Raw genomic sequence first — 13150 nt, 5'->3', positions numbered from 1 at the left:
TACCCAGCCTTTCTGACAGCCCCTGTACAGTTGAATGAAGCAGCGGCGGTACCAGTCTGTTTGGCTTTGTATGGGGAATTCATTACGCTCTCGCCTTCATCCTCGTCCGACACTGCAGTAGTCAAGGACATTCGATCATCATCAGAGATCTGAAACCAAATTGACCAATAAGAATTCCAATATTCTTCTATGCAGCATGTCATGTATCGATTTCGGTCGTAGGATGTAATATTAAAATTATGCAACCTGGTTTCGGGACGCTCTGTAGATATTTCCGGTATTGGTATCCGGTTCCCGTGGGATATTTCCCCGTATTGTTTATACGTACAGGGTGGTTTAAATGCCAAGTGTATCGTTGAGATTTCCGAAACTATAAGAGATACGAGGTCGGTTAAATGCACAAGTTAGTGCCCAAAGAAATGCCACTTTGAATCGGGAAAAATTCCAAATACTCCCATAGATATCTAGAAAAAACCGAAATTCTGCTACATCATTTTTATTTTATCCTGACTTTATTTGAAGAGATCGTCAAAAACAAACATTACTTCGTTACTACCACTTTTTTTAAGACCTCTTCGCATATTAATTTGCATTTATTTACCAAAAATGGAAACTTTTAAATTGTTAGCATTCCGTTTTATATAATTTAATTAGATCCGTAATTTAAATAATTTTTAAAGTTTTTTATTCTTGTAAATAGCGCTCTGAAGATAATTGAGCATCTCTATTACACGTGTAATAGATGTTTATCATATCACGCTTTTCAAGTGATGAGAACATTTTATTTTACTTTAATAATAATTAATATCAACTTTTGATTCACTGAGTAGATTTGATAGAACGACAATTTTACAATTGTTTAATTATTCAAAGAAAAGTAAAAACGAAATCAATCCATAGCCACTCGCTTGCCCAGATATGAGTTTTTTTTAAATATTCATCAGTTCTATTTGTTGGCTATATTTTATAAAACATTATTTATATTATTTATTTCATGTTTTAAAATTGATTAAAAACATCTATTACGTGAGCAGAAAACTGGTGAAGAGAAAGTTATGCTAAAAACCATACATGGGAGATTAATAAGTATACGCACTTTTTAAGAGGGTATTTTTATCATATCTACTACTTTTTTTGGTGGTTGTTATACGTAATTGTTCTCAAAAGGGCAAAAAGCAATAAAAGAAAAGATAAAAAATCCAGGTCTGTATTAAAAAAATGAAGTTAATGATGGTGGCTCAAAAACGAAACGTCGGATTTCAAATTTCACAACGCCATCTTGTAGGGACGAAAAAGTGGTAATGATGAAGTGACATTTGATTTGAAATATCTTTTCAAAAAATAAAAACAATATAGCAAAATTTCGGCTTTTTTTGGACATTTCCGGGGGTATTCGGAATTTTTCCGAGTTCGAAATGGCATTTTCTTGGGCGCTAAATTGTGCAACTTTGTCCCAATTTAAGCGACCTGGTATCTCTTAAATTTTCCGAAATCCCAATGATACGCCTCGAATTTAGACCACCTTGTACATGAGAATGTTATCAGAGTATGTGGATTAAAGGTACCTAAAACAAACAATGCATTGCCGCATACACTTTCCAATATCGATCCACTTTTGGATCTAAGAGATTGAAAATACCTCCTCGTCTCGCCGAATTGTTTGTCATACCGCGTGTAACATAACTTGACGCTTTACCCATACAACAGAAAAAGGAATGACGGTGAACGTTGATGAAAAATGGGATGAGGAACAAAATAAAAAACGAAACTGAATCGAAGCACATACTCTTTAATAGATGACGATATCTACCTTCAACAGAAACAAAGCATTACATCGTTCGGCATCCTGTTTTTCGTTCCAGTGCACGTGGCGATATCTCATGTTGCCAACTACCGTGGGTTTATTCAACTTGGTCACTTCTCTTGCCAAACGATATATCGTTTTCTTTTTGATTTTCTTCTTGTGCCTGCGTTTCTCCGCCTCCCTTTCGTCCATCTCGCTGAAATCCCCCTGGGATGTGAGGCCCTCCTCGGTAACCTACATCGTTGCATAGGGCACGAGACCGAGGGAATGAGGTAGACTGAAACTGATCTTACCCAAGTGCTCAATACGCTTTCGATAAAGTTGAAGAATTTTTGAACGTTCGCCTCCATTTCCCCGTAAGGCTGCAGGCAAAAATTCGTGTTCGCGCACACTTGGAGCAAGAAGTTGTCGCCGAAATGGACGGTTTTGCGACGTCTGCGTTTAGCAAGCGACATGTTTTCCGGCATTTTGAGGGCGCAAAGGGACTTTGTTTTTAATGCTTCGCAACCCTTTCACTATCACTCCGACAACAATGAAAACCGTATTAAAACTGGAATTCGCGCTTCGACGTTCCATTTCCCCGAAGAAAATGGCCTATTTAAGGCGAACGTTAACATTTATTATATTCCTTTCCTGATGATTGTCGACGTGTCGATTTAATACAACGATGGAGATTAGGAGAAATCGGGAGATTTTGTATATCTACATAACATTATATAAACATAGTACATAAGTCATCATCACTTCACAACGATCCTCGTTTGATGAATGATAAAGCTGGACTTGCGGAAAGGTGCGCTTTGTGGATGGGAATACATGAAAGAGTCTATATTTCAAGGGGGCCGCCTTCGGGATTGTGGTTTCACTTCACATTCATCCTCGCCATAATGTCAAGAGTAAAGTATGGATTATTCCTTCAGGGCAAGTAGGTTAAGGGCCAAGTTATTAATGTGCTGTGAGGTTATTGTATCTTGCCCAAATTTTCTCTCATTAAGAAGTAATGGTACCTATACACAGAATTAGAGTTCTCTCACGAACACTGCCTATAACAGCGGATCATAAACGATAACAGCTGCGACAAAATGTTATTTTAATAAAATAAATCAATTTTTATTAAAATGTAGCTGCAGTGGTGGTAACAGTTTTTTGCTATTCTGCGTCAAAAAGTGTCTTACTTTCAAACAATTTCACTGACAAATATCCGTCTTATCCGGTCCATAATAGCTAAAGCTCAGTAGCCATATAAATCAAATCAGGAACCAACGACAACAAGAAAATCCCCGAATAATTTCGGTGTGTCCATTATTTTACTGTATACTGATTTTCAGTGCTTTCAATGTTCCTTCTTGGACAGTGCTTGGCGAACATCCAATTTATATTTTATTCTCCAAAGACAGAGTGTTCATAGTACGTTCCTGGTTATTACGAGTTAAGCGATTTTTAAGTAACGTCGTCACCTTGAAGTGGCTAGCTCGGACAGGGGGCATTTTTCCACCAAAGTTTATAAACTATTTTAATGTTTCTACCTAATTATTGCTTACTCTGTTTAAGCTTGGGACGACCGCATTAAAGAGGATATGCTTATATATGAATCATTGGCATCAGTTGGCTAGTTCCAGTGCTTTTACGTGTTTTGAAACGCCACTAAACTGGCGCCAATAATTCGTGCTATTAAGAATGGTAAATGCAGCCAATTAACCATGCATGCTGCAATAGCGACTGAATTTTGGCGCCAGTAAAAGAGGTTTACGTAGGATTTAGATATGTATGATTTATTGGCACCAGGGTAACTGCTGGCGCCAAAAACTTCAACTGCTTGTGGGTGATTTTTGAATCTGATGAGACCTGAATTTTTGCACAATTTTTGGACCTCGAAATCGACATTAATTGCGCTCTATGTACACAAGGGAGTTTGGCGCTAAATGGTAAGCAACGATGGTTTCGGATAAGGAATTATTAAAAGCGAATTATTAGTTAATTTACTGAAGGTAACGGATGTTTGGCCCTGAGCAAAAGGCAACAGTGTACCCGCATGTAATGAGCACCCGAGTTGAGTCGTTTTACGATAAATTTGAATATCATTTTCAAATTTAGCTCTCTCGAAATGGCAGATTTTTAGGAGAGATTTGGCTGTAATTTGCAGTAATTTTTATTGATTCTAACCGAGCAATTTGGGAGACTATTTTCAGTGTTTTTAGTTGGTCGCAATCTAGCAAATTTCAGGATAATTTTGGGCATTTTTGCCTAAATGTCTTATTTGTTTTACCTATTTGATGAGTGCACATTGAATAAAATGGTAACAGAGGGTACTTATATCGTTGCTGACTCATAGGGCCCGTCGCTTTGTTCTACCATCGCACATCAACTCAAACGGAACCAAACACAAAGAAAATTTGAAAAAACAACCCACACTATTGTTCTCTAGAACTGAACAATCATCACTTAACTAGGATATTTATGAACAGGAAACACATATTGAAATTTTCTTACGCGTGCCCATCAGTTAGAGACTCGCTTTCACCTTTTCTTAACAACTCTAATCATCAATCGGTTGTCATGGTAACTATACGAGCGTCTTTATGAGTTCGTCACGATACCAATTCAACTAAACTATTTTCGTGCTAAGTTAAAACCGTACAGTGTAAGACTCTTCATGTATTTTCCACAACAAATCGCATCGCATCGATAAACATATAATTATTCCAGTTCCCATTTCTAACTTCATCACTAAAAACTCAGCTAAGGGGAAAAAACTCGCTATGACAACTTCTATATGACTACAACAGAGGAAAACAATCGTGATGCAAACCGAATCCAGGCACGTACACGACGATCCAACTAATACAAAAACCGAAGTCTTGATCCTCAAATTTAGGCCATTGTTTATTAATCGATTTTTCTGTTTAGGCACTGCGGTTTGATCACTCTCGTAGAATGATGCACTCTACGAGTTCGACTGAGCGACAATCGCAAAGGAATATTCGCATAGGGGATGATGACGTCAAACTGGAAAGAAAGGGGATGATGCGGGAAAATGGGGACAGCGCCGTTCGTGCCACAGTGTCCGGGTTTCGCACTATTATCGGGACGAGATCGATACGGTTCCTGCCGAAGGACGGAAGGAAATGGAAGACAGGGACGGAGTAGGTATGTGAGAAACAATACAAAATGATCCGGGCATACTTGGAACTTGGTAAAACAGCGCATTAAAGCTAACCTTCGCCACTCTGACAGGGATAGACTTCGTCAACATAATACCCATTTACATTTCACACAAAAGTCTTTTTTTCATAGTGGTTTCGTCAAAGAAAAATTACTGGAATGGAACAAAGCAGGTCCGCATTCAGGTCTTCGATAAAGATTTTCAACATTTTTATCCAAAACAACTCCTAATGGTAGCTAGTTTTAATGATATCAACGGTCTTTTCGAATGTCTTGAAAATCAATGTAAGCTTATCGCAAGATAAAATTTAACTTAATAATGACACATATTAAGCAATGCCTAAATTAGGCACGGTTCTGTTTTCGTGTACAAGCAATTCAGATAGTTGGTTAAATGGTTTAAAAGATGCTCAAAGGTAGGTAGGTATATAGGCAAACTTTTACTATTCTTGGGCACGTGCTTTACGAAAATTTGATTTCTTTGTTCGACACCAAAATCCTCTTGAAATAGACTCGTGACCAGCTATCTGGGGTATAAAAAAAATGTTCCGCTTTAGATTTTCTAGTTCCAACATAATTTTCAATTGGTTCTTTCCAGAAGCGCAGCTTTGCTCTGAACTGTAAAATTCGCCCATGCACTAACACACTAACTTGGTTTATTTTTAACATAGTTGAGTTTAAAAAGAAAACGAATCGTTTCTGAATGCCTGTATAACTTCAGCTTACGTAAAGGAACGAGAGAAAAATCCGTTTGAAAATATTACATTTGTGACCTCGATTTGTTCGGTTTTTGTTTGAAAATCAATCTACAAAGTCAAAGTTTTAATATAATAGATAATTTTGTCGAAGTTCTAATATATCTCTAAACCTGAAAAATCAAAGCTGTCAGATTTCTAAAATGATTCTAAAAAATTCGCGAAAACTTCAAGAAATTTGTTATGGAAACAAATCTGAATCAACTAGTTCTTTAGTGTAAAAATAAATTTTAACCTCCACTAGTCGTAAATTCCCCAGCACGTCGCTAGCTTTTGAGTAATTACTCACGACTTCACACAATCTCAGTCCTTTTACCTTGTATTAAGATTAGTTAACATGAGTAGGGTAAGGTTTCAATAGGAAGAAAAGCCTAGTTTTAAAAAGTGGTATTTTTTTAATTAGAGAAATGCTCTTTAGAGCGCCCCTCATTTTTAAATAATTGAATGATGGATTTCACAGTGTAGGAAACAAAATGCGTGCTTTTAGCTTTTATTAAAATCAGTGGCGTAGTATCTTAAAACATTTTAAAAAATAATTTTAAATAGTAATAAAAATATTTTTCTAGCTGTAAAAATTTTGTGTAGTGCGTCCCTGACTTTTGAGTAATTGTGGAACAGTCTGTTAGCTCTTTACATATTTTCCAATGTTTTCGAGTTAACGAGCAAGCAATTATTCTATTACTAAGTATATTATACTTTACTACTGTCCTCGTTTAGCGTAAACATTATTCCTGAGGGAACATATTCAATAACTGTTGTTCTACTGACTTTCCGATTTCGCTAGCTGCCCAATGACACTCACCTGGGCCTATATGAAATTCTTCAAAACTGTGCTCTTCATTGACATTAAATTCTTCAATTGGCTAATATAACGAGTCCTGAGGTATCCAGCAGGGTCGAACCGTATTTTAATGCGGGAAAAAATTCACGCTCGATGTATGTACAAGGTGTCCCTGAACATAGTGCCATAAATTCAACTACATATTCTAGGTCCCAAAATATGACGAAAACTTTATATAAACATATATCGAAAGGCGCTTCATTTTCGACATACAGGGTGTGAAAGGTTGGCTCCTGAGGATGGTTTTTTATTAATTTTTTCGAAACGTTTCGAGATGAATTAATGAAATTTTGTACTTTATCATGACTTTTTTTGCTCTTTCTGAATCTCTATAAATAAATTGTCAAATTTTTCCAGAGACAGGTAATACAGGGGGGTAGTGCTTAAAAAGTATCTACACTTTTTTGTACCTAACTTTATTGACGATTTTATAGGAAAAATATTAGGTTTGAAGATTTTTACATAAAAAAGGTACTCTTGTAGAAAATCTAAATCTCCAACAATTTTATTATATAAATTTATATATGTGTACATAGGGTAGTTCAATTGCTATGGGCCGCTATTGCTATCTTCTAAACCGTAAACGTTCCAAGTTCGGTTAAATTAAACAAAAGTTGTCAAATTTAATGACAATTGAAGATCTCAAGGCACTGTTGCCAAAATTTATTCGATTTCGGTAGTAATGGGAAAAAACGAAATGTTTCCAAAAACGTTTTTTGTAAATAAACCGAAAACTGGGGGTTCTCGAAAAACATTTTTCTTACAACACTTTATTGGATTTTAAAGCTCTACACACTAATATTAAGTTTTAAAAAATAGCACTTTTAATTTCTGAGATGTCAACACTAACTTCAATTTTTTAAATACGAACCTGGATTCAATTCAAAAATAACCTTGATCGTTCATTTAATTTCTTATTTCAACAAAGGTACCTAATTTATTTTGTTCTAAATTAGAATTTTGGAATTAGAGCAAAAGACAAACCTAAAAATATAAGACAACGAAACATGTTTTCGGCAAAATTTCGTTTTGTCCCAATATTTCCGAAACCGAACAAATTTTGGCCAAAGTGCCTCTCTTAATTTGTCTTCAAATTTGACAACTTTTGTTTAATTTAAACGAACTTTTAACGTTTACGGTGTAGAAGATAGGAATAGTGGCCCATAGCAATTGGACAACCTTGTATAGTATGCTATGTTCAATGCATTATGTTCAGACACACCTTGTATATGGGTTCGTGGTTTTTTTTAAAGCAAAAAAAATGTCTTTGCTAGTAGGAGCTCTATCGTCTTTGTCTGAGATATAGCATAAAATAAGTAAAAACTACTTCTGTCGTTATTGAAATTGACGGTCAAATTTAAAAATCTCCGGTCAAATTCAATATGACTTGTCGGTCTTCGTCAAACATTTTTGCAGTAATTCACCAATCAGACAATTGTTATTCCACTCTACATATACCACACCAATCACGGCGTTATTACTACTTTTACATAATATTATTACGCGCGCTTTAAAGCTTTATTATGCACACTTATCTGTAATTGCTGATTTCATTCGAATATTTTACCTGTTCGCGGATTCGTAAGATAAATTATTGGTTGTCGTGATAGACCAGAAATATTTTCCTGAAGGAGTATATTCAAAAATTGTTATATTAATGACTAGGACTAAAATTTCGCACACTGCCTTGAACCCTTACCTGAGACCACGTAAATTTCTTGAAGGAAGCGCTTTTTAGTGATTGTACATAAGTCTTCAGCTGACGCTCATGACGGAGATTAGGATATTCAGAAAGAATTTTGGTACTCGTATAAGGATAAAATCTCGTTTTAATGCGGGGAAAATTTCACGCGTGATGCATATCAGTCCGTAGTCGGTTTGAAGGGTCAAAAACCTCCTTGTTCCTAGTGCTACCTCTGTCTTCCGATAAGTGTAAAAAGATGAAACCAATATTTATGTTTTACAAAAATACACATATGTCTTTCACAAGAATATTCAATTTGGGGTTTAAATAGAAATTCAGGTGGTTAAGAATGAGCAAGTCTCGTTCGCAAAAGCTGCCAGATGCAGGCAATAAATTGAGGTATCGAGTTACTCAACTCCGAAATTATTTTAATATATTTTATTTTAATTTCTACGTAATCCTCACGAGGATGAGAAGTTTCAAAATTCTCATCCCACATCAGTCTCTTAACCTGAAACTAAAATCGCTGCTCCGGTTTCGTTTAACTCACGTTTAATTCTGTTGGCGGTTTGGTTTCAAAATCTCGAACACTTTGTTAGTAATTTGACCCCGGTGCTGAAATTATCGACCTAGTTTTCATCGAGGCAGGTTCCACGAGCAAGGATTAAATTAAACGTTAAGGTGAAGACCCCTTACCCCCACTCAGCCCTCCAATCTCAATTTAGAGCGTCGAATATTGTTCAAAAATTAATAGCGTAATCGATCAATAAATTTAAACAATGGTCTATACACGGGAGCAATTGTGTTTACGATTATAGATTGGCTAAATTTATATCGTTCAACCCTCAGTTCGCTCACGAACTGGGAACTTATTAAATTACTGCGCAATAGTATGAAATTAAAGAGATAAAACCTCTCCGTAGAACAAAATAAGGCTGCAAGTCACAATTTCGTATTAGTAGTTATCAATGGCGCGATAAATTTGTAAATAAAAAATTAATAATTTTACCAAAGTTTTCATCGCCCGAAGTTGATTAATGACACGTGTAAACAATGACCAAAAGGGTTCCGATCATTAGGACAGCATTAACTCATAAACCATCTCTTTGTGAGAATTATTCGAAAATCAACGTATTCAATGCATAACGACACCATACGGAACATGGTATCACGCACAACGTATGAGCATTTTAATTAATCATTTACCAAAACGCAGTTTTGCTGCTCACGTACAGGGTGGCCCAGTTAAGACGGTCCACTACCTTATCTCACAAACCGTAAGGTTCAGAAAAGAAATTTCAATATAAAAGTTATTCAGTTTTTATGAATTTTTTTTTGTTGATATTTTCGAAGTTACAGCCTGGTCCACAAAACCGTGGAGCGTCAAAAATACATTTTTTTAAACGGAATACCCTATAGTTTGTTCGGATACCAATTCTGCTTGTAATTATGAGTATTTTTCGTTATTACACAATATGAACATTTTTAGCAGTTTTTGAGTTAATTCACTTTAAAGTAAAAGTCGAAGGAAAGAAAAGCTTCTGAAAATTCTTAATGAATTCACAAAGTACTCATTGAATGGTTTGAAAACTTGTTCAGTTAAAAACAAAGGGTGGTCCGACTAGAGCATATTTTTAATTTAGAGAAGTTTTATATAGAGTGTGAAAAAATATATCAAACTTCACATTTCAAGTGCCTCAAACACGATTTTTTTTTAATGGGACACTTTGTATTTTTTTTTTTGAAAGTGAATACTTCTTTTAACTCCCTTTTAATTAATTATCTATAAAATAATATTAAAATGTTATATAGCTACAGCAAAGAAATCTTACATACTTAACTAATTAATATTATCAACCACCATTTTTTCTATTTAAATAACTAACTACATGTTCATCATGAAATTAACTTACATTGATAACATTCTATTCTTTAACTCCATTCTAGATTGATACATTACTAATAAGTTACCAGATAAATACATAATTAATAATTTAAATAGAAAAAATAGTGATTAATAATATTAATCAGCTCAGTATGTAAGATCTCTTCAATTTAGATATAAAACATATATACATATACGAGTATGTATATCATTTGGACGGGAATTCAAAAAAGAGTCCATTAAAAAAAAATACAAGAAGACTCGTTTAAAAATTTCGAGTTTGAAGCACATGCAATATGAAAAATTTTGATTTTTTTTCACTCTGTATAAAATTTCTCGAAAATTAAAAATATCTTCTAGTAATACCCTTCGTTTTTAACTGCATAAGTTATCAAACAATTCAATGATTTTAATAATATATGAATTGATTGAGAATTTTCAGAAACTTATTTTTTATTCAATTTCATTTTAACTTGAATTAACTCAAAAACTGCTAAAAAAATGTCAAATTTTATAATAACAAAAAATACTTACAGTTACAAAGAGAATTAGTATCTGTAACAAAATATAAGGTATTCCATTTAAAAAAATGTATTTTTGTCACCCAACGGTTTTCTGGATCAATCTGTAACTTCGAAAATGTCAAAAAATAAAAATTAATAAAAACCTGAATAACTTTTATATTAAACTTTCTTTTCTGAACCTTACGGTATGTGAGATAAGGTAGTGAACCATTTTACGTGGATCACCATACAGCTACGTATTAGAACATCTTGAATGAAATGCTTGTCATAGCTCAGTAAAGAAATGTATCGTGCGTCAAATCCCAGGGTGCGCATATCAAAAGTAATAAGCTGCGTATAAGCATCACAGTGCAAATACGCATGCTCTATGGGCCAACTGTTCTAATGAGTCATGCGTATTCTCAAATATACCATCCTCCAAGGTATTTAATGGTAATGTTTTGTTTAGTTATTATTACGATAGTCTGATATATGTATAATCCTTTTTCGAACTTTAAACATCTGATTCAAATAAGTTTGGTACGAAAAACAGAATTTGAGTAATATGTGCTAAAATTTTTTTAGGGGCTGCAGGATCTACTGAGCATACATAATAGTTCTAATATATTTTTCCTCTTAAAACTGGACGAAACGAAGTAGTGAAAATATTTAAAGAAAAAAGCTTCCAACGAGCATTAAGTCAACTCGACCTACTTTGGACGCTGAGCGTCTAACAATTCCTTGACTTGTCCGAACATCAACTGCCTTCTCCTGTTTCACTCGTATTATATTTCACTTATCAGGGAAAACCCCGAATAGCACTTACAAAGCCAATATCAATATTTCGACTTGAACTACAAGCTTTACACGGAAATCACCAAAGGAGATCCTTAATTAACAACTTTGAGATACGAATAACAGAAGCACTTTATTTGTTCAATTGCACCCCGGTATTTTATCGGTTCAATAATAATCCGGGTAAGTTGAGTCAATTTCAACCCCATAAAACGAGTGAAATTCTTGAATTAATCAATAGTTCACAATGGAATTGGATACTATCAAAAGTCAATATCGCCGACATTGCCAGCAGAAGTTACCCTTATTCTTTGGATATAAATTCGTTAAGGTGGTAAAAAGTATAAAATGACTGCGATGGTTATCAGAGTTGAGAAAGTATGGACTAATGAAATCCGAAGACATAGTTGCGACATGAAATGATCGCTGAAGGCATAAAAGAAGCTGAATAGTTTTGGATCGAGCTGTGACATTCTCTGATCTTCCACAAGAGATGTAAATTCTTCCGACATCTGACAATCCAGTGGAAAATTATGTTCAATAAATGAAGATTCATTTTTCTTGTTTAGAGACGCTGTTGATTCATGAGCAGATGTACTGGATCCTTCGGCACATAATCGTGATCGAAGACAAAGTGAAAAAATTTGTGTGATTTGTTCCTTTTAAAAGACAGCAGGTTTAAAACGGTCAATAGCTACTTCATCTGGTCCTCGAGGTAATTGGAGGCGAGAAGTTTTTGGTGGTATAACACGAAAAGGTCGGTCATAAACTAATTGGAACGATAGGTGTGAAGTGAATTGCCCTATGAAAGCGGTAGTAATGAGAGAGAATTAGTGAAACAACTAATTGGCTCTTTAATGTACCTCATGTGAAGTTCTCGACTAGATATAATTTAAGCAACAACCATTTTTGTGGATATTAAGATCAGCCTAGTGAATAAATTCATGTGTCGCATACATTTTGAGCTACACTACTCGTCTCTCAGCTCACAACAACCCATTAAGAATTATTAAGATGTTCATTGTAAAAACTAACGGGAAGAATGTTTGTAAAGTTAAAAATAAAGTCTTTGATTGCTAGACGAAAATATTTACCTTCTTTAAAGATAAGAAATGCTTATATTATCTTGCCGATAGCTACACAACACACAGTATTTCCCACTATTTATAAATCAAAATGTTCCAGACTTACCTCGGAAGAAGTCAAATAGCACAATCTCGAATCGGCACTCTCCACGGACGCTTGTTGAACGATGCCATAACGGCAGGACTCCCGATCGCTCATGTAGTCTGATCTGAGACTGTCTTGCCGATCAAAAATACCCCTGGGGACAAATCTAAATAAAAATAAATGATTATGTAGGTACCGTATCTTAGACATATTAAAATTAAACATCAAGCTTGGATTCTTTTCAAACTTTTTCTTCGGCTATACAGGGTGTTATTTAAGTACGTGGCCAAACTTCAAGGGGTGACGAATTAGGTGATTCTAAGATGAAAAATGTATTTAAACATTGGTCCAGTAATGCTTCATATTCAAGATACAGGATACCAAACTTTTCTTAAAACATCGTTTTTTTTTTCGTAAATATCTTAATAACCCTTTAGCTGCTTTTGTTGAAATTTGGCAGTACTATTTATAGTTATTATTGTTATTTATGTGCCACTAACTTTTTTAATTTTTATATTTTTTTGCGTTAAATACAGTCATGGCCACCCAGA

At 34.7% G+C, this 13150-nt stretch overlaps 1 protein-coding gene across 3 annotated transcripts in view; it reads right to left on the bottom strand.

Moving 5' to 3' along the window:
- sif (still life) overlaps nucleotides 1–13150 on the bottom strand; it is a 35828-nt gene that overhangs the window by 16681 nt on the left and 5997 nt on the right. The window contains exons 1-4 of one of the 3 annotated variants that reach the window (XM_066402572.1): nucleotides 4614–4778; nucleotides 2098–2506; nucleotides 1811–2038; nucleotides 4–149 (exon numbers count right to left, since the gene is read on the bottom strand). In XM_066402572.1, coding sequence (XP_066258669.1) covers nucleotides 4–149; nucleotides 1811–2038; nucleotides 2098–2271 — 548 coding nt within the window. In that variant the 5' untranslated portion in view covers nucleotides 2272–2506; nucleotides 4614–4778. Of the gene's footprint in view, nucleotides 1–3; nucleotides 150–1810; nucleotides 2039–2097; nucleotides 2507–4613; nucleotides 4779–12620; nucleotides 12766–13150 lie in introns of those variants that run through there. The other 2 variants (XM_066402570.1, XM_066402571.1) reach the window with 2 other exon arrangements.

This window comes from Euwallacea similis, chromosome 26 (assembly GCF_039881205.1).
Source record: "Euwallacea similis isolate ESF13 chromosome 26, ESF131.1, whole genome shotgun sequence".
NCBI classification, from domain to species: domain Eukaryota; kingdom Metazoa; phylum Arthropoda; class Insecta; order Coleoptera; family Curculionidae; genus Euwallacea; species Euwallacea similis.
The sequence above is the reverse complement of the archived record's forward strand: the minus strand, read 5'-3'. Positions and strand labels throughout refer to the sequence as shown.